At 42.1% G+C, this 22,528-nt stretch overlaps 1 protein-coding gene across 1 annotated transcript in view; it reads left to right on the top strand.

Annotated features, from left to right (window-relative positions):
- MALRD1 (MAM and LDL receptor class A domain containing 1) overlaps nt 1–22,528 on the top strand; it is a 787,803-nt gene that overhangs the window by 747,130 nt on the left and 18,145 nt on the right. The window contains 2 exon segments of the mRNA XM_030202038.1: nt 12–94; nt 5,486–5,582. Coding sequence (XP_030057898.1) covers nt 12–94; nt 5,486–5,582 — 180 coding nt within the window.

Below are 22,528 nucleotides of genomic sequence, written 5' to 3'. Positions count from 1 at the left end.
TGTTATCCCAGATGCAAAGAAGAGTGGACAGGAAATCGTTGTCACATAGAGGTTAAGTCTTTACCATCCTTGAACTCCATGGTCCATCAAAATGGTAAATCCTAATTTATTTCCTAAAGAGTATTTAATTGTAAAAAAAACTACACGTTCAAATTTTATTTTATTTTTATTTTTTTATTTTTTTATTTTTTTTATTTAAGTTTAATCATTTATACAGGTTGACAAACAAATCATACTTGTTGAAACACAGAAAGAATTTTACACAAGCATTTTTTGAACCTAAACGGCTCCAAAGGTAACAATATTACACTTCCTTAGACCACAATATATATAAGTAGTAAGGGGGAGTATTTAAATATGATACAAAGGAAAGTCCTCAAAGAGGACAAAAATAAAAATAACCATAGTAGCTTAACATCTGTTGTTACCTTATAATTTCTTCATAATATTATTCCTAATTTAAGCTTTTCCTATCTACGAAAATCTGCAATTGGTTAGATTCATAGAAAATATACTTATTTCCCAAATATTTTACCACGCATTTACAAGGGTAGGCTAACAAAAATGTTGCACCCATCTCTCTCACTTTCTCACGCAATAACAAAAACTGTCTTCTCCTTTCCTGTGTAGCTCTAGTCACATCAGGGTAAATCCATATCTTTTTACCATAAAATGGTTTCATTGAGTTCTTGAAATAAAGCCTCATCAAGGAGCTAAGGTCTTGGTCAAATATTAAAGAAACAATTAATGTTCCACGTGTCTCCACCTCAGTAATGGATTCTTCTAAAATTGCTGTTAAATTTTGAAGATCTATTTCATTTCCCATTTGTCCAGGAGACTCTTTTTTTTTAGATATCGGCAAATAATAAATTTTATTACAAGGAGGAATAGCTTGTGGAGATATCTCCAAATTCTCCATTAGGTATTTTTTAAATAAGTCTATTGCTGTTAATCCTGGAACTATTGGGAAATTCAGTAACCTCAAAGTGAGTCTTCTGTTGTAATTTTCTAAATTTTCTATTTTTTTATGAATCAGGAGTTTGTCTTTTATCAAAGAGTCTGTTGTATTTTTAACCAATTTAATCTGCTCCTGGTTCACTGTAATTTTTTCCAAAGTCTCAGAACGTACCTTTTCCAAGGAATCCGTTAGTGAGGTCATCTGGTTAACCATTGAAGTAGTTTCTTGTGCAGTTTTATCAACAGTGGTTTTTAAATCTTGAAGAACCTTCCATATCGTAACCAAAGTTATTTCTCTAGGAAAAGCCTCTTCCACGCTTTTCTCCTTGCCAATATCAAGGGATGCACTACCTGGCTGAGGGTTTCCGTTGACGCCTTCCGTCTCTAGCCCTCCTTGCTCTCCTCTTGATTTGGCAGGGCATGGAGGTGGAATAACACCCGGGGGCGACAGCGTAGTATCCAGGCCCTGAATCGCCACAACTTCCGTATCGGCGTCCATTGCAGGCCCCGCTCCTCCGGTCAAATAAGGTTGAATCGACACATAACGCTCCAAAGAAGAGTGGACAGGAAATCGTTGTCACATAGAGGTTAAGTCTTTACCATCCTTGAACTCCATGGTCCATCAAAATGGTAAATCCTAATTTATTTCCTAAAGAGTATTTAATTGTAAAAAAAACTACACGTTCAAATTTTAATGAAAAATACTACTCAAATTCCACTTGGCGTGCGTCCAATACGTGTGTCTGAAAATTAAAATAATTTTTCAGACACCACGAGTATCGGACGAGCGCAAAAAATGAAATTACCGCAAGAGTCAGTGGTAACTGGGTGGTAACTCCATTTTGGCGCATGTTGGGTGCCTGTAGACGCTTATGCGGCTTAGAAAAAGGGCCCCTCTGATTGTGCTATACAGAAGAGTCTTATGTATATGACTTGACTCTTTAATGCTGAATATGTATGGGCTTTTCTTTCCTATTCTATTAATCAGCATAATGTATTGGATTTGCTTGTCCTGTCCTCTTTCGGTATGTTAAAGCGTAGTGCCTGTGATCTTTTTTGGCAGAATACTATAGAGAGTTGCCATTGCCTTCTGAGGGCTAGCTATATCATCTGATCTTCCATGATGTTGCCTCAACCAAAACCAGTGACTAGCCAGACCTGATACTGCTTAGCTTTTGAGATCTAACGAGTGCAGGCTCCCCCAGGCTGCTGTTGCTGGGTAGGGAATTAGATAATGAATCTGTCTATGAATATAGTTAAATTCCAGAGCCTCTGCACTGGATCTGAGGAGCAGCAAAACAGAAATCTAATTTTCTCTGCATAAATGGATCAACAAACAAGATGTAGGTGATATATTCATAAGGATTCTGAATTTTGAATGTAGGAAGAATGATTCATTGTCAAAACTGTGAGGAAAATAGGTGAAATGAGCCAAAAATTAAAAACAAGAATACATCTTCATAGACATAAAGGCCTTGATTCAGTAAATGGTGCCAAAAATATCATTGTGGAGTGCTATTATATAAAGGGCACTCTGAGTTGAGTGATCTTTATAGAATAGCGCTTAGAGCCCATTCCTGCACCCAAATTTGGGTGACGATACTTATGACAACTGAAACCTGATATAAATACCAGCACCCAACTCTTGGTCTTGGGCATTGGGAATGGCGATATTCTATAACTCTGCAGGCAAATTTTTGGAATGCCCTTACCATCCCCCTGGCTATGCCCCCTTATGAGTTGCATGCTAGGGGATTTTGGTACACAGGTTTATAGAATAGCATCCAGAAAGATGTAAATGCAAAATCTAATTAATGCCAATTAACTGTAATAATTGATTGTTAACATCAATTTTTTGCTAGTTAGTGACTTGTTAGCTAATTAATTTGCACGTTCATCTTCAATCCACATGCAAATTTCGGCACACAAATTTGGGCGCCATATATAGAATCTGAGGGATAATAACTCATTATAGATAACAAAGTGACAGCCCAGCAGGTAAAAACATCCGGTGGGTGAAATATTGGGGCTGCTCGAGCACCCACAGTGCCCCCTAGGGTGCCTGGTTGGTGTCCTGGCATGTCAGGGGGACCAGTGCACTACGAATGCTGGCTCCTCCAATGACCAAATGGTTTAGATTTGGTCGTTTTTGAGATGGGCGTCCTCGGTTTCCATTATCGCCGAAACTGGGGACGACCATCTCAAAAACGACCTAAGGACAACCATCTCTAAGGTCGACCTAACTTTCATGATTTGGGCGTCCCCGACCGTATTATCGAAACAAAAGATGGACACTCATCTTGTTTTGATAATACGGGTTGCCCTGTCCCTTTACAGTGCCGTCCTGCGAGTACGCCCTCATAAAAACTTGGGCGCCCCGTTCGATTATGCCCCTCGACGTGATATGATGAACTTCATAATCAGCAAAGAGTTCTCGATGACTGTTGTAACCGATCAGACGGCAATGGATCTAGATTACAGGTGGTGGTGTGTAGTTCTGATAATGCTTGTGATGGGGAATCGAGTGACGGTATATTGAAAGCTGTCCAGGATGAACTTAGTGACTGAGATGATATAGCAGGAATTGTGTCCCTAGATGAGGGAGGGAACAAAGCCTGTAATTTATCGATTTTTATGTGAAAATAATTTGCCAGAGTATCTTCTGAAGAGCAACTGTAGTGAACAGACTGACTGGGAGAGTAGGTAATCGTCAAAAAGTTGAAAAAAAGTTGTTTACAAGCATTGGATGATAATTAAATTTGTTTAGATAGTAGTGCTGGGCAATTTTACAGGTTCAAAGCATTTTGGGTGTCTTCCTTTTTTTCCACAGGTGCTCAGGCTGCCTGCAAGCCTAAAGGCTATTGTAGTTGTGTACATTTAGGGACAGTAGATATTTGTAAAAATACATAATTAGATAATTAGATACCACAGCTTTAAATATAATGCATTGTTTTGCATGTAAAAGTAAGTGTTGATGGATCATTGTGTTTATTGTCTTACCCAGATTTGCTGTTTTGCTTTGACAGCAGCTGCCTTTTGCTGCCATTTCCCTTTCCAAAGCTGCTGCTCTAGGTGACCACCTAGTCTTGCCTTATGGTAGGGATAACCATGCTCCTTCCCCACCCATATGTAATCAATTCCATTGGCAGCAGAGGCCCCCCTTCCCACCCATATTAAAATGAATGCTCCCAGCAGTGGTGGAACTTCCCCTTCCTCCCATAAACCTCAAATCTCAAGAAAGACCTGCAGAAAGAGGTTAGGCTCTTACTGTCTTCCATGCCACTGCCAATACTGTACCAGTGTATTTGTTGTGCCTGCAATTAACATTCATTTATTCACAGAACTGATGCATTAATTGATCCCCGCACTGAAACCTGCCAGTGAAGCTACCAATCCTAGTTAAGTGGTGAACAAGGATTGTTTCCCTCCCCATTAGCCAAATATCAAGCCCCAGGTGTGCAGATTTCCACACACAAAATTCTGAAATGCGTGCGCAACTAAATTGGCTAATGAATCAATTAGCATCTATAATTGGGTGGTAGCAATCAATTATTGGTATTGCCAACAATTTGGATTGGCATGTGCATCTTGCTAGTCACTATTCTATGAAGATCCATGCGCAAATCATATATGGCCAGATTCTATATATGGTGCCTAAAATCCACGCGGAAAACATTCCTGCCTAAGCGTATTCAATTCTAGATTTATGTGTAGTATATAGAATACGCTCAGTTGATATTACAATGCAAGTCCATTTACACCAATAAAAATGTGGCGTAAATCCCTGCGCATAAATTTATGTGCACTGAACCATATTCTATAACAACGCTCATAAATTTTGGAACCCCCATGAAATGCCCATTTCCCCGCCCTTGACCATGCCCCTTTTTGCCTGCGCAGATTAGAAGTTAGGCACATTGCGTTACTGAATATGTTTAGCGAGTTGTACGTGTAAATTCTAATTATTGCCAAATAGTGCCCATTATTGCGTGTTAAGTGCTGTTAAAGATGCTGATTAACTTGTTAAGCCAATTAAGTTAGGTGCGTTGTTATAGAATATTCCTGGATTTCTACACAAATCTCTAGGCACACTATATAGAATCCAGGGGATAGCGTGCAATGTAAAGGGGCATGGCCATTGGAGGGACATGGCAGATCAGGGGTGTTCACTAAAGATCCACACAGTATTACGGAATACTGGGAATCTGCTCCTAAATTGTGACCAGAGATAACACCAGGTTTCAGTTGGTGTAAATCCTCATACCCAAAGTGGTGCGAAAATTAGCTCTAAGCGCTATTCTATAAATGGCGTAAAATTCAAAGCACCATTGGTGCATTTTTTGTTGCGATTTTGTAAGCACCATTTATTGAATCTAGTCCATTGTGGGAGGATTATGTATGTACAATAAAGATATTTTAGTATTCTCTTGGTTTATGTTACAGTCCAATTTTTCCTTCCAAATGGTGTATTTTCCCATGATTTTTTCCCCTTCTCTGAAATGTTATTTTCTCTGGTTTTACTTTACAGCTGTTTGGATAAGCTTGGGAGTTGGAATAAGTTGCCTACTTATGAACATCACAGTGACTGTCTTATGTTTCCTTTGTAGAAAGAAAGAGCAAGCACAGTAAGTGAAATCTTTCCTGTGTGCAGAGAAAATTGCACAGATGTCACAGAATGTAGCAATTGATTGTCTGATTTTGCTTTAAACTGTTATAGCTCCCTTTGTGCTCATTCTTTCAATATGAAATAATACAGTAAAAGCAGGCAGGACAATATTCAGCGGCTCTTACTCAGACCATATCTGGATTTTCAGCAACATTGTCTTGAGAATGCCATTAAAAATCCTTTTCGGCAGGGGCACATCATGGTCAGAGAGTGGGTATGGAAGTGCTATTCAGGTACTGTGCTCACATCAGCATGTGCTAACAATAATGCTGGGTTAATGAGGGAGCCCTTAGTGCCTCCTAAATAGGGGGCAATAAGCAGTCCCATGTTATTTGCGGCTGCTACACACAAATGACAACCCCCCCCCACCCTGTTTACTAAACTGTGCGGCAGTGCCGACACAGTCCATTCAAAGTGAATGGACTGTGTCGGCATTAGCGTGCAGTTTAGTAAACAGGGGTATGTAAAATATGACATACAAATTTTAACAAATTGAAAATGCCTTCTTTTATGGGCACACAACAAATGGGATTAGCATGAGGGAAAGTCCCGTGCTAGGATGCGCTAAGCCAATTCCATAGCGCACCTTAGTTAAAGGGCCCCTTAGTATTCTTTGCACTATAACCCTAAATGGAGGGCATTTTCACCTATATGTTGCAAGTGATACTTTTTTATTCAACTAACTTAACACATCGGCGATTCACTTTCAAGCGCTATCCTCCCTTCTCCAATTTAGCAATCTAATGAAATCAGAATGACAAGTGAGGTGATTAAATTTGCAGAGGATACAAAACTATTCAAAGTTGTCAAAACAATGTAAATTGTGAAAAATTGCAGAAAGACCTTAGGAAACTGGAAGACTGGACATCCAACTGGCAGAAGAAATTTAATGTGGACAAATGCAATGCGATGCTCATTGGGAAGAATAATTCGAATCATAGTTACCTGACGCTAGGGTCCACCTTAGGAGTCAGCACTCAAGAAAAAGATCTAGGAGTCATTGTAGACGATACACTGAAATCTTCTGCCTAGTGTGCAACGGCAGCCAAAAAAGCAAATAGGATGCTAGCAATTAGTAGGAAAGGGATGCAAAATAAGACCAAGAATATTATAATGCCTCTGAATCGTTCCATGGTGCAACCTCACATTGAGTATTGTGTTCAATTCTGGTTGCTGTATTTTAAAAAAAGATATAGCGAAATTAGAAAAGGTTCAAAGAAGAGCAACCAAAATGATAACGGGACTGGGACTCCTCCCATATGAGGAAAGGCTATAGAGGTTAGGGCTCTTCAGATTGGAAAAGAGATGGCTGAGGGGGGGATTGGATTGAGGTCTATAAAATCTTGAATGGTGTGGAATGAGTAAACATGAATCGATGTTTCACTCTTTCAAAAAGTACAAAGACCAGGAGACACTCAATGAAATTGCATGGAAATACTTTTGAAATAAAGAGGAGGAAATATGTTTTTCACTCAAAGAATAGTTAAGCTCTGGAACACACTGCCAGAGGATATGGTAACAGCGATTAGTGTATCTGGGTTTAAAAAAGGTTTGGATACATTCCTGGAGGAAAAGTCCATAGTCTGTTATTGAGATGGACATGGGGGAAGCCACTACTCTGAAATGCTGGTTGCTGATTAAGATAGTTCAATAAAAAGGTACAGTGACCCTTATTTCCTCATTTAAGACAAAGTGATATGATAGCCATGTTAGTCCACTTTTATAGGTAATAAATATAAACAGGGCTTTTTTGAGGGGGTACTTGGGGGTACTGAGTACCAACACCTTTTCCATTGTCTGCTAAAATTAGCCCATGGTCCCCAATTTTTAATGAACGTGCTCAGGCTCTGCACACCAATTCTGCCTTGTCACAGATTCTGTGACAGGTTGCAGGGGGCTGGTTATTGTGGAGTGGATCCCTCAGTGATCACCCCACCCCTGAAGGGTGGCCTAGCATTTGAGTACCGGCACCTTTTTCGCTAGAGAAAATGCCCTGAATATAAATAAACAAAAAGAAAAAGAAAATAAGATACCTTTTTATTGAACTAAATATATTTTTTATTACCTTTCGAAGGTATTGCCTTTGAAAGCTAATCAAAATGTATTGTTAGTCCAATAAAAATATATCATCTTATTTTCTTTGTTTTGTTTTATTTCTATTTATTCCCCATTTTAGATAAACGTATATACTGTTTATTGACCCTTATGTCTACCTAAGTGGACCAACACAGCAGCCACAATATTTTTCTTTTAAATGGAGAGAAGGCATAATCCTTTTGATTGAATATTGACAAAGAAATTAATGTCATTGTGTGAAAAGGGAGCATATCTGTCTAAAGGTTTCATGATTATTAGTCAATTCCTCTCCCACTAGGGAACTGCAGTCATCTCAGCTGGCTTGTTTGTCCTCCCCTTCTCTGGTATTATCAAGATTAACATACACAAGATTATCATACACATTCTACCTCTGCTTGTTAATATACTTATTATGTAACTTTACACTATTTCTTACACCAGGTAGAGAAGTACATTCAGTTTCCAGTTTTAGTTTTCAAATTTCATATGAATGGGCAGAGCAAGATGGCGACAGCAAATTATATGCTGTGTGTCTTGATGCTCTTTTTTGCTTACCTTGTTTTCCTGCTAATATGACATTGAGAAGAAAAGAAAAGGAAATTCATGACATGTAGCATGAAGTCGGCTATGGTGGTGGCTGGTCCTATTGTTAAATTTGTGTGCCATGTTTCAGTTCCAGATAATGCCTCCATAAGGCAGCCACAGGGAGTTCATCCATATGGAGAAGTGGCATCTCCCCGGGCATCTGATATATCTTTGACCCTGGAGGAGCACAGGGCTTTGTTGCAAACCGGAGCTGTGACTCTAGATAGAGCACAGGGTGAAATAGGACAAAGGCTGGAATGTTCTGCTGCTGTTGGAATATCTCTGGAAACACCCCTTGGAAGTGCACTTCTAGAGGGAGAGATAATCCAAAAAGCTTTTGAGAAAGGCTCTAAAGGACAAGGCCATAGCGGAGAAACTGAATGAATTCTTTATGAAAGATGATATAAGAGATCTTCCTGTACCAGAAATAGTTTTCAAGGGTGATGATGCGGAGGGACTGAAAGAAATCTTGATGAATCTGGAAGGTGTATGTGCCAAACTGACAAATTAAAGAGTAGTAAATCACCTGGACCTGATGGCATATACATCTAAGAGTACTCAAAGAACTCAAGCATGAAATTGCTGATCTGCTGTTAGTAATATGTAACGTTTTGTTAAAATCGTCTGTAGTACCTGACGATTGGAGGGTGGCCAATGTGACGCCAATTTTTTAAAATGGTTCTAGGGGTGATCCAGGAAATTATAGAATGGTAAAATTACAAAACACATAGACAAACATGGTTTAATGGAATAGAGTCAGCATGGGATCAGCCGAGAGAAGTCTTGCCTCACCAGTTTGCTTAATTTCTTTGAAGACTTGAATAAACATGTGGATAAAGGTGAGCCAGTTGATGTAGTGAATCTAGATTTTCAGAAAGCATTTGATAAAGTTCCTCATGAGAGACTGCTGAGAAAAAGAGTCATGGGCTAGGAAGCAAGGTTCTGCTGTGGATTAGGAATTGATTATTGGACAGAAAACAGAGGGTATGGTTAAATGGTCATTTCTCTCAATGGAGGAGGATGAACAGTGGAGTGCCGCAGGGATCTGTACTGGGACCAGTGCTATTTAACATATTTATAAATGATATGGAAATTGGAATGACGAGTGAGGTGATTAAATTTGCAGATGATACAAAACTATTCAAGGTTGTTAAAACATATGTGGACTGTGAAATATTGCAGGAAGACCTTAGGGAATTGGAAGACTGGGCATCCAAATGGCAGATGAAATTTAATGTGGACAAATGCAAGGTGATGCACATTGGGAAGAATAATCGAAATCATAGTTACCTGATGCTAGGGTCCACCTTGGGGGTCAGCACTCACGAAAAAGATCTAGGTGTTGTAGATAATACACTGAAATCTTCTGCTCAGTGTGCGGCGGCAAACAAAAAAGCAAACAAGATGCTAGGAATTATTAGGAAAAGGAGCGAGGTCGAGGTGAGGCGCTATGATTTGAATTCAGGGGGGCCTGGCCTGGTGGTAGATGGAGGGAGGGCGGGTGGAGGGGACTGCAGCGCTGGGCCCCTCTTGGAGGCCCTGGGCCTGGGGAATTTTGTCCTCCCTGCCCCCCCCCCCTCTCGGCGGTCCTGATCTTGCCAACACCACTACTCTGGTCACCTATCAAAATCTCCTCTCCATGATCCATGGGCTCCACTCTGGTTTTTATTCCTCTGTGTACCACCCTAGGTCCTCATGCACAGTGGGTGATGTCATATGATGATGTCATGAGAGTCAGCCATCCAATAGAAACTCACTCCCAGTATTCCACACTGTGCTTAACAAGTTGATGCATTCTCCTTCTTCTCCTCTTTACAAGCGCAGGAACTGTGGCCATGATGGAGTCCAGGATCTTTACCACCACTCTCCTAGGCACTCAAAGTTCAGATGTTATCTTTCTGGTCCACCCTGGCAGTTGGTATAGCTAGTTTTCATGGTTCTCCTGGGCAGGAAAATTCAAACTTGCAGTTCTCTATCAAGTAGTCCTGCTCCAGAACTGGAAATACCTGTAACGTCCCAAATCTGAATTACACAGTCTCTCTGTGCTTATCTTTCTGCCCCACACCACACTCCTCCAGTTCCAGGAATATCAGAAAATTTTAATCCTTGTTTAGAAAGCCCTTCCATCACAAACCCTATCACCTCACGTTATAGGCACCATTTTGTAACCTTAGTCTCATCAGTCAGGGCACTAGCTAGCTCGCTGTGGGTCAGGGGCACCTAAGACCAGGGCCACAAAGAATAAACAAAGTCTCACAATTCCTTAAAAGCACTGTAGCTTTCCTAGTCACATACATTGAGCTGAACGCAGGCCAGGGACCAGATAAAAATCTGGAAGGCCGTAGGGCTTTGAGCAGGGCTTTATTTCTCTTTTACTCCTTTTCTTTCCTTTACCAGTCTGGGAGCAAATAAGTTTCACTCTCACACAACGAAAAGATTCCAGTCCAGAGAGTTATGCAAAATAACCAAACTTTACTGAATATTCTGCAGCAGGCAGTTCAAATCCTCTTTGAAGTAAACAGTGAGTTTATAATCCAACTTGACAGCAGATGCAAACTGTAAAACCAGAGCAAACTTTGGGATAAAGTGTATCTTCTTAAATGGAATTAATAGTCCTACAGTATGTACATATTTACAGCTCCTCTTGTCCATACCCGTCCCTTCCTATGTACATTTATAATTGGGCTTCCAGTTCCAGCCTGATAAATGCAAGAACACAAATCATGACCTGCTCTAAAGAAGGTACAAAATGTGTGCTTGTACTCCAACTGTGCCTATGCGTATTTTATAAAATATATGTGTACAGCCCTGCATCTACTCTGCCTATAACAACACTTAAGCACAAATCATGCATAAACATTTTTCCCAGATTTTATAAATGGTGTGCAAATTTCCTTGTGGTGACATGCGCATGCAACTAAATTGACTAACAAACCAATTAGTGTCAATAATTGAGTGCCAGCACTCAATTATTGGCATTAATTCACAACAATTTGGATCTGCACATGCATATTGCTAAGCGCTATTCTATAAAGATCCGTGCGCAAATCTTATAGCATGCAACTCATAAGGGGGTGTGGCCACTGGAGGGGCATGGGTGGGTCAGGGGCGTTCAGTAAAGAGGCATGCAGTATTATTGAATACTGAGGATCCAGGCCTAACTTATGTGCCAGGATTTACACCAGATTTCAGCTGGTGTAAATCCTTGTGCCCATAGTTTGGCATAGAAAAACTCTACACGCTATTCTGTAAATGGCACTCAACTCAGCACTGTTTATAGAACAGCACTCCATGCTGATTTTATCAGCTCCGTTTTTTCAGCGCCATTTACTGAATCTAGTCCTTTATATGCATATGCAGTCGCACAGTTTTGTGAAAGCTCTTTTCTATGTGTAAAGCGGGCTGGAGACACAGAATAAGCTGTATAGACTTGCCCTTCACATGTTGCTTCTTTCAACCTAACCCAGTTTGTAAGAGAAACGTTAATGTGTTTGACTTACTACAAAGCTGAGGTGCTATTATCAGCTGGAGTATTGTTTGGTTTCCTTTCTCCTTTTTTTCTTTATGTGTAATAATGTAATTTAGAATGCCTACCCTCCCCCCCCCCCTTAATTTAATGCAATGAAAGAATCAACAAAATGTTCTGACCTATATCAGTGGCTGTGAAAACTCCATCATGAGACACCTGAGATCTCCAGTACCCTCCAAGCTCTGTTTTCCAGCCTTGATTGCAAATATTGTATGCACTGATTACGCTGAATAAATATGTGATGTTCTGTTTACCCCCTCATTTAGCAGAATCAAGCTTTATGTGAGTAAGTGATTGTGTTTAGTAACTGTGAATGGAAGGATTATTGACAGTTTTCCAAAACTCAAAACCTTTTTTGATATATACAGTAACAGTACATCCTTCGTGGAACTGAACATGTAAAATACTATTGACTTGAAATATGTAGGGTAGAATTAACCATTTGGTAAGCCCTAGGCAAACAGGAGTATTGGGTTTCCCATCATAATGCAAAGACTGCTTTTACTAAGCTGCGAGAAAAAGTGGCCTTAGCATGCCCTTACGCTGGTCTTTCCTGAGTGCTAACGCTATTTTAGTGCAGCTGCAAAATGGCCAGATTTTGTATTAATGGCCATATGCTAATGTTTAACCATATAAATAAAAAAGATTCTTTAAATATTTGTTTGTAAGCAATGAGATTAATTATAGACAGGGAGGAAAAAGTCTCAAGAAGCTCCCAGCTAATAGCTGAAAGAGCAGGGCAAAAAACCTCCCTGGTAAATCTAATTGCAAATTGTGAAACTGTGAAATTCAAACAGACAAAAACTTGGCAAACAAACCAGCTTTAAATACTTAGCTATCAAGTCTCTTTCATCCAGCTTTATCATATGTCATGGTCTGATTTATGATAAAGCTCGAAGATAGCTAAGTATTTAAAACTGTGTTTTGACAAGTTTTTGTTTGTCTGAATTTCACAATTTGCAATTAGATTTACCAGGGAGGTTTTTTGCCAGTGATGAAGAAGCTCTGCTCTTTCAGCTATTAGCTGGGAGCTTCTTGAGACTTTTTCCTCCCTGTCTATAATTAATCTCATTGCTTACAAACAAGTATTTAAAGAATCTTTTTTATTTATATGGTTAGACATTTTTTTGATTCTTTTTCCCTATTTATTATGTAGCATGTGCTAATGTTGCCATTAATGCATGGCCATTAAAGATTAATATATGAGCCACCTGTTTTGTAGTTGGTAAAGGCTGATGTGCTAAACCGTTAACACACAGCAATGTAGTTGCCCTAACTTATTACAGCAGACATACCCACTGTGTACCTCCAGACATGCCCCCTCCATGCAGTGGCGTAGCTAGGGTAGTTGACACCCGGGGCAGGTCATTTTTTAACACCCCCCCCCCCCCCAAATCCAGTACTAGGCATACCGAGAATACAAAACACTCAGGACCTATAGAGCAATTCTACCATACCATAAGCAGTAATTTCTACAAGTCACACAAGGAAAAGGAAAGCATCTTAAACACTACAGTGAGCACTAGAACATCAATTCACCTATTGTAAAACGAAACCAGACAGAATAGTACAGATCGTCGATCCTGCACAGTCAATGCCAATTGAAAGCCATGTCTTTTTCACAAACACAGATACACCCTAATCCATTATAGAATAAGTAATCATAAACTTTCTATTTAGACAAAAATTAAACTGAATCCCCGATGCCAGACTCTGCATACAATGCAACACCACAGAAACAGAAAATGTCCCCTAGTACTGTGCAAAATATAAAGACAGCAGATGTAAATTTGAAAAAAACTAACAAATACCAATCACCACTTTACAAATTAACAAATAGAAATAAAACAAATACAGAAAATAAAATAATACCATTTTATTGGACTAATACATTTAGCTTCCAGAGGCCAAAATCTCCTTCCTCAGGTCAGTACAGTATAGTGCTGTTACAGTATCCTGACCTGAGGAAGGGGTTTTTGTTCTCTGAAAGTTAAGTCAAAATGTATTAAAATTAGTCCAATAAAAAGATTACCTTATTCACATGTTCTATTTATAAACATTTATTAACACAGCTACAATACTATATCCTAAAGCAAAATAATAAAAATATATATTTACAGTTTGTTGTCTCTGGTTTCTGCTTTCCTCATCTTCTTTTCACTGTCTTCCTTCCATCCAGCATCTGTCTTCGCTCTCTCTCTGCCATCCAGTGTCTGGCCTCTCTAATGTCCCTTCTACCCACTGTCTGCCCTCTCTCTCACTGCCCCTTCCATCCACTGGCTGCCCTCTCTCTTCCTTCCATCCACATCTGCCCTCTACTTCTGCACCTTCCATCCACCATCTGCCCCAGTCTGCCATTTCTCTCTCCTCCTTCCATCAACATGTGCCCTCTCTCTCTCTCTCCCTTCCTTCCATCCACATCTGCCCTCTATCTCTGCCCCTTCTATCCACCATTTGACACAGTCTGCCCTCTTTCTCTCTCCCCTTCCACCCACCATCTGCCCTTTCTCTCTGCCCCTTCAATCCGTCTGCCCTCCCTCTCCCATCCATCTAGGGTCTGCCCTCCCTCACGCTCCCCCTTCCATCCAGGGTCTGTCCCCTCTCTCTCTGCCCCCTCTCTCTCTCTGCCCCCTCTTTTCAGCCCCCAGTTCCAGCCCCCTTATTCCACATGCCCCTAGTTCCAGCCCCAGCCCACATCTCCCACCTGCCTCCCTTTTCAGCCCCACTATCCCACCAGTCCACAGCCCTTTTCTCCCATCAGTCCCAAGCTTCAGCCCCCAGCCACTTCTCCCTGTCCCCTTTTCAGCCCCTAGTTTCAACCCCAGCCCTTTTCTCTCACCAGTCCCAAGCTTCAGCCCCAGCCAGTTCTCCCTGTTCCCTTTAAAGCCCCTAGTCCCCACAGTTTCAGCCCCTGCCCCTTTTCAGCCCCCTGTTCCAGTACTAGCCCCCTTATCCCAACTACGCTCCTTTTCAGCCCTCAGTTCCAGCCCCCTTCATCCACCACATGCCTTGCATCCCCCCTTTTCAGCCCCAGACCCATTCTCCCACCTGCCCCAGGCATGGCCCTATTTTCCCTCCTGCCCCCTTGCCAGACCCCAGTTCCAGCTTCAGACCCCTTCTCCCATCTGAACACTCCCTTCCCCAGTCCCCTTCTCCCCTCTGAGCACCCCTCTGAGCTCCCCCAACCCTCCCCAATTTCCTTCTCCCCTCTGAGCATCCGCATCTGGACTCCCCCACCCTCCCCACTCCCCTTCTTCCCTCTGGGCACCCATCTGGGCTCCCCCACCCTCCCCAATCCCCTTCTCCCCTCTGAGCACCCGCATCTGGGCTCCCCTACCCTCCCCAATCCCCTTCTCCCCTCTGAGCACCCGTATCTGGACTCCCCCACCCTCCCCAATCCCCTTCTTCCCTCTGGGCACCCATCTGGGCTCCCCCACCCTCCCCAATCCCCTTCTCCCCTCTGAGCACCCGCATCTGGGCTTCCCTACCCTCCCCAATCCCCTTCTCCCCTCTGAGCACCCGTATCTGGGCTCCCCCACCCTCCCTAATCCCATTCTTCCCTCTGAGCACCCGCATCTGGGCTTCCCCACCCTCCCCAATCCCCTTCTCCCCTTTGAGCACCCCTCTCAGCTCCCCCATCTGAGTCCCCCCTCCCACCCCACCCAACCCGACACACCTACCCACTCCGTTCTCCTGCTCCCACCCTGTTTTACCTTTAAACATTTTTTTTTGCAGCGCCGGAGTGGCAGGCAGCGCCTCGCGTCTGCCTGCTAGTAAAAATCTCCTCGATGTCGCATCCGGCCTTCCCACATTGAGTCCCGCCCGCCCTCACGGTAATAGGAAGTTACCTCAGAGGAGGGCGGGACTCAATGTGGGAAGGCTGGACGCGACGTCGAGGAGATTTTTACTAGCAGGCATACACGAAGCGCTGCCTGCCACTCCGGCGCTGCAAAAAAATTTTTTAAAGGTAGGACAGGGTGGGAGCAGTGGGAGCGGAGCACCCCCCACCCTCTGACACCCGGGGCGGACCGCCCCCACCGTCCCCCCCCCTTGCTACGCCACTGCCTCCATGGTAAAAATAAAAATAATGTTTTTAGTGTGCGGTCTGTACACACTAACCAAAACATTCCACAGGACGTCTAAGCATGCCCCACAGTAAGCCCTTTAATAAGAATGTGCTAGTGCTTATCACAACTTTGTAAAAGGACCCCTTAAAACCTTCCAAAAGTAGGGCTCCATATGGTTCTGACTGCTGAGGGTCCACAATAAGAAACAGGGGAAACAAAATCCCATGTATAATCATAGTAGCACAGTAAATGATGGCAGATAAAGACATGTACGGTCCATCCAGTCTGCCCAACAAGATAAACTCATTTTACATGGTATGTGATATTTTATATGTATTATCCGAGTTTGATTTGTCCTTGCCATTCTCAGGGCACAGACCGTAGAAGTCTGCCCAGCACTCTTCTTGTACTAAAAGTTCTGAAGCTAATGTTGAAGCCCCTTAAAATTTACACTCAAACCCATCCATATCTATTCAGTCATGATCAGGGCGTAGACCATAGAAGTCTGCCCAGTACTGGTTTTGCTTCCCAATTACTGGTGTTGCCACCTGATCTCCACTAAGATTCCATGGATCCATTGCTTCTAAACAGGATTCTTTTGTGTTTATCACACGCATGTTTGAATTCCATTACCGTTTTCATCTCCACCACCTCCCGCTGGAGGGCATTCCATGTATCCACCACCCTCTCTGTGAAAAATTACTTCCGGACATTACTCCTGAGTCTGCCCTTTTCAACCTCAATTCATGTTCTCTAGTTCTACCACCTTCCCGTCTCCAGAAAAGGTTTGTTTGTGGATTAATACCTTTCAAATATTTGAACGTCTGAATCAGGGGTGTAGCCCAGCCTCTTCTTCCCACTCTCCCCGTCTGCGTGGTCTGCTCACTTTTACTGCCCTGAAGCGCCGTTCTCCCTCCAGCACCAGCGATTCCCATAGCCTGCCTTCTGCCGGCATGCGTCATTGGGCCTCTTCTCAGGCACGTCCCGCCTACTCTGCAACTTCCTGCATCCCACCTTTGTGGAAAACAGGAAATTGCAGAGTAGGCGGGATGCGCCTGAGAAGAGGTTCCAACGACGTGCGCTGGCAGAAGGCTGGCTATGGGAATCACCGGTGCTGGAGGGAGAACGGCGCTTCAGGTCAATAAAAATGACCAGAACTGACCATGTGCAGGGGGCTGTCGTGGGGGCGGGGGGGGGGGGGTAGCGGGTGGAGAGGAAAAGCGAGGCCTGTGCCCACCCAGTTCACCTCCAGGCCCATCTAAAAATTAAACTCTGGCTACGCTACTGGTCTAAATCATGTCACCCCTGTTTCTCCTTTCCTCCAAGGTATACATGTTCAGGTCAGCAAGTCTCTCCTCGTACGGTTTGCAACGCAAATCCCATACCATTTTTGTAGCTTTTCTTTGCACTGCTTCCAGTCTTTTTACATCTTTAGCAAGATATGGCGTCCAAAACTGAACACAATACTCGAAGTGGGGCCTCACCAATAACTTGTAGAGGGGCATCAACACCTCCTTTCTTCTGCTGGGTTATATCCCTCTCTATGCAGCCTAGCATCCTTCTGGCCATGGCAGTCACCTTGTCACCTTGTTTCTTCACCTTTAGATCCTTGGATACCAACACCCCAAGGTCTCTCTCCTGAGTCGAGCTTACTAATCTCTCCCCTCTTATCCAGTATCTCTCTTTTGGGTTTCTGCACCCCAAGTGCATCCGTCTAAACTCTACACTTGTTTTTGGATCCACCCCTATTCTTGTTTAGTTTTTTCTTCCTTTGACTGCTGAGGAACAAGGAAGCAGCAGGTAAAAAGTGCTGCTTGCTAACTCCTCCTGCTGACTGAAGGATCATGAACAAGAAGTAGACTGAAGAGTCAGTCTTCTGTGGGCAGTAGTGGCTTTGGTTCTTATATATTTTTATTTTTATATTAAATATGAAAATATTACAGAAAAAGGAAATTAATTCATAAAGCTACTGAAATGCAACCTTCTTCTCAAAGAATGCACCCAGTCTCCGCAGTATGCATACTCTATCTGAAAGTGGGTGCCTTCTTTTCAAATGGTGTGCACATATGTCCACTATTCACACATGTGCACATTATTAAAAAAAGAGTGTGGCCTTTTCTGGAAGGGTGAACTCTTTCGGAAGAGTGTGTGCTATTAATGGCACCTTCAAAGAAACAAAATTTCAGTGGTTTTCCTTATGTTTCAGGGAGAAAAAGACACACAACAACATGGGAAATGTCATTTCAAATGAATGTATTTCCCTACCACTCATGCCTCTTCTTCAACTGCTCTTTCCTAGTGTATGACTAGAATTCATCTATACATGGTACAAAATAAGTTCATGCTCAAGCTTATGGAAAAGAAGTCCTATAAGCTGGCTGTCATCTGTACCTGATTATGTTGTCTCCTAGCTTGAGAATGACACGGGGACAAAGTTTGTCCCCATCCCTGCGGGCTCTGTCCCCATCCCCGCCCCATTCCCACAGCTCTATCCCTGTCCCATGCCCAAAAGCTCTGTCCCCATCCCACGGTTAATCACATATCCCTATCCCCATGTCATTCTTTGCTCCTAGCATCTGCTTGTTACTGTTCTTTCTAAGGCCAGAATTCTGAGAATCATTCTGAACTTGAAATTAAGAATGAAAAGCCAGATAAGAGCAGTGGCCAAAATTTCTTTTACAAAGAGAAATTGGTAAAGTTGCTAAAGTATTTTGTTCAGGGAACAAGTTTAGGCCTATGATTCAGTATTGAAGCCTCAGATTGTATATAGTGTGTTCTCCAGCTGATTCAGAAGGTTGCAGCCATGCTTTTGGCTTCTATGATTCTATTATGGCCTATCAGAAGGCATTGAATTGTCTTCCTGTAGCCTGGCAGATTAAATTAAAGTGATTATCCTGACTTTTTTTTTTTTTTTTTTATTTTGAGGAGGGATGCCCTCTTTATTACTGCTGCCCCAGTTTAACTTCTGCACTTTACAGTCATTTGATACCGTCCTGCTAACTATTTCTGCTGTTAACTGTGCTTACCTGGCAAATCATTGTGTAAATAATTTTTATCCAGTTTGCCATACTAGTGTTTGCTGGCATCTTTAATCACTGGTCCTCCTGAAGCCATCATTCCAGGTGGTATATTCTGTGACACTTTTCAGTTTCTGGCCCTATACTTTAGAACTCTTTACTTGCTGATGCTCAGGTTAAAAGGTTTAACTTGGCCATTGATAAAAAATGTTTTTTTTTTAAAGTAAAGGCTTACCATTTTGTTTTGGCCTGTTGACTCTTCTACCTTATAATGGTTTTACCTTCTTGTTATATTTGTTCAGTTGTCTATTGTTTGTTTTGCAATATTATCAGGCTTATTTTCGAAAGAGAAGGACGCCCATCTTTCGACACAAATCGGAAGATGGGCGTCCTGCTCATAGGGTCGTCCAAATCGGTATAATCGAAAGCCGATTTTAGACGTCCCCAGCTGCTTTCTGTTGCAGGGACGGCGTGCCTAATACATGAATGTCCTCAACCCATAATGGAAAAAAAAGGACGTCCCTGACGAGCACTTGGCTGACTTTACCTGGTCGTGATTTTCTTACAACCAAGGCACAAACAGGTGCCCAAACTGACCAGATGACCACCAGAGAGAATCGGGGATCACCTCCCCTTACTCCCCCAGTGGTCACTAACCCCCTCCCACCCTCAAAAAAATATTTCAAAATCTTTTGTGCCAGCCTCTATGCCAGCCTCAAATGTCATACTCAGGTCCATCACAGCAGTATGCAGGTCCCTGGAACAGTTTTAGTGGGTGTAATGCACTTCAGGCAGGCGGACCCAGGCCCATCTCCCCCCCACCTGTTACACTTGTGGTGGTAAATGTGACCCCTCCAAAACCCACCAAAAACCCACTGTACCCACATCTAGGTGCCCCCCTTCACCCGTAAGGGCTATGGTAGTGGTGTACAGTTGTGGGTAGTGGGTTTTGGGGGGGTTGGGGGGCTCAGCACCCAAGGTAAGGGAGCTATGTACCTGGGAGCAATTTATGAAGTCCACTGCAGTGCCCCCTAGGGTGCCCGGTTGGTGTCCTGGCATGTCAGGGGGACCAGTGCATTTGGTCATTTCTGAGATGGGTGTCCTTGGTTTCCATTATTGCTGAAAATCAGAAATGACCAAGTCTAGGGACAACAATCTATAAGGACGACCTAAATTTCAAGATTTGGGCATCCCTGACCATATTAACAAAATGAAAGATGGACATCCATCTTGTTTAAATAATACGGGTTTCCCCACCCCTCCATCAGGACATTTTGCAAGGACGTCCTCAGCAAAACTTGGGCATCCCTTTCGATTATGCCCCTCTACGTGTATGCCATTCGTGATCTATCCTGAACAAATTTTTGGATCATTAAAATACAAAATAAAGGAGTATTATAAAAAATAAATAATAAAGGTATCATTGCTGCTATCACTTGCACAAATGTCAAACTGAAACAACCTCATCAATTAAAAGGGGCCTATAGAAATCCTAACCATGATAATTCCATCAGTGTACAATCGTAGTACAGAATAGTAGGTTTAAGAGAGTGTGGATGATCTAGCCCCTTAAAAAAATATGATCAGGGAGAAGAAAAATGCCTGATGGTTCATGATGACGTATGTAGCTTAAAATGAGTCTTGGCAATTGGAGAGGAAATGGTGGAAAAATCCCTTTGCAGGTAATTTGCAGGTAATAAAGATGGATGGATGTAAATTGCAGACCAGACTATACAAAATGAACTTTGAACAGCCAAATTAAATATTTTTCTGAGCAACTTTGACAAACTAGGAATTACTCTAAGAAGCTGTTTCAGCAGTTGAGAGATCTATCTTCAAATTAGGCCAAACCTCAGAATTGCTCTAATGATTTATCAGCTGAGAAATGTGTGACCTTTTTTTAGGGACATAAGAGCCTTAATTTTCACAGACTAGAAATCCCTTTTAACTATGGAATCTGGAAATGTATTATCAGGCTTGGTAGCTTCTGTAACTATTTCTTCTGCTCGGTTAGATTTTGAACTGATGACCTCTTGAAATCTAAGCTAAAAGCCCACCTTTTTGATGCTGCTTTTAACTTCTAGCCCTTATTCACTTGTTCAGAACCCTTATTTTATCATCCTCACTTTAATATTCCCTTATCTCTTGTTTGTCCTGTTTGTCTGTCCTAATTAGATTGTAAGCTCTGTCGAGCAGGGACTGTCTCTCCATGTTCAAGTGTACAGCACTGCGTACGTCTGGTAGCGCTTTAGAAATGATAAGTAGTAGTAGTAGAAAATATTTTTAAGAATGAAAACAATATATGGATTAGATTTCCGATCTCATTAAAGAACACAAAATGTCTTCCATGCTAAATTTATATAATTAATGTAAGTTTAGGACTAGGTTATATGGTGACAGTGTTAAAGGAAGCTCTGGCGCAATCAATTCTAAGACAACAGGAAGCTGCTGTTGTTATTAAATCACTACTGCCCTGTGCCAACCTTCCTACATTTGGAAAGGCAATAAAGAAAGTAATTTGCTATCAATTACTTGATTTCTCACCACTCCATGCAGGTTATATGTAGAAATTTGCATCTTCTTTGGAGCAGGTGTAAACTTGTGCATTATAGAGGCTGGATCTGGGAGTCTGTTTTATAAAACCACAACTTTGCTGTCTTTATAAAATGGTTCATTTTTCAAGAAGCTATTCTTACTTTTCAGCCTTCAATAGTTAACATGATGCTCAAACACAATCTACCAGCATAGTTTGTGTCAGCATTTCAGTGACTCTTTGGATAAAAAGTGTAACGTGTACTTTAAGTTGTCTCCAGTAGGAGAGTACAGCATGCGGTTTGAATACTCACATCAGTTTTTTTTAACCTTCATTATATATGTGTTGGGTTTTTATCCTACCCAATTTACAAGCCAAGAATTTCTCTTTTTCCCACTGGTCCATTTGGCAGAGTCAGCCATTCTAGTAGTGTACCCCTCTCCCCAATTTTGTTCCCAACTAAAGCTTTGAAGATTTATCCTTACAATCCTCATCACACTAGCTCTGTTTGGACTGCTGGATAGCAACCTTAGGGGGTTCTTTCACTAAGTTGTGGTAAAAAGTGGCCTTAGTGCCTCCCTTATGCCTTTACCACAGCTGTAATGGGCTAAATTCTATATACAGTGCCAAGTGGAGGAGTGGCCTAATGGTCAGTGTAGTGGGCATTGGGCCTGGCAACCTGGTTTCAAGTCCCACTGCAGCTCTTTGTGACCTTGGGCAAGTCACTTAACCCTCCATTCCCCAGATACAAAAACTTAAGATTGTGAGCCCTCTAGGGACAAAGTATCTGCATATAATGTATACAGCACTGTGTAGTAGTAAAAAAATACCCACAAAAACAGTATTCTATAAGCTGTGCCTAAAGTTACTCGCAGTTTATAGAATAGACACTTAAGTGGAGAATCGCATGTAAATGTAGCCATAGAGGGGCATAATCGAACAGAAACGCCTATCTCCATGGGCGTTTATCTCCGAGAACGGGTACGTGAAGGGGCGGACCGAATCGTATTTTCGAAAAAACATGGACGTTTATCTTTTTTTGAGCTGGGCGTTTTTGTTTTTCAGCGATAATGGAAACCGAAAACGCCCAGCTCAAAA

Source organism: Microcaecilia unicolor, chromosome 1, assembly GCF_901765095.1.
Source record: "Microcaecilia unicolor chromosome 1, aMicUni1.1, whole genome shotgun sequence".
In the NCBI taxonomy this organism is placed as follows: Eukaryota; Metazoa; Chordata; class Amphibia; order Gymnophiona; family Siphonopidae; genus Microcaecilia; species Microcaecilia unicolor.
The sequence above is the reverse complement of the archived record's forward strand: the minus strand, read 5'-3'. Positions and strand labels throughout refer to the sequence as shown.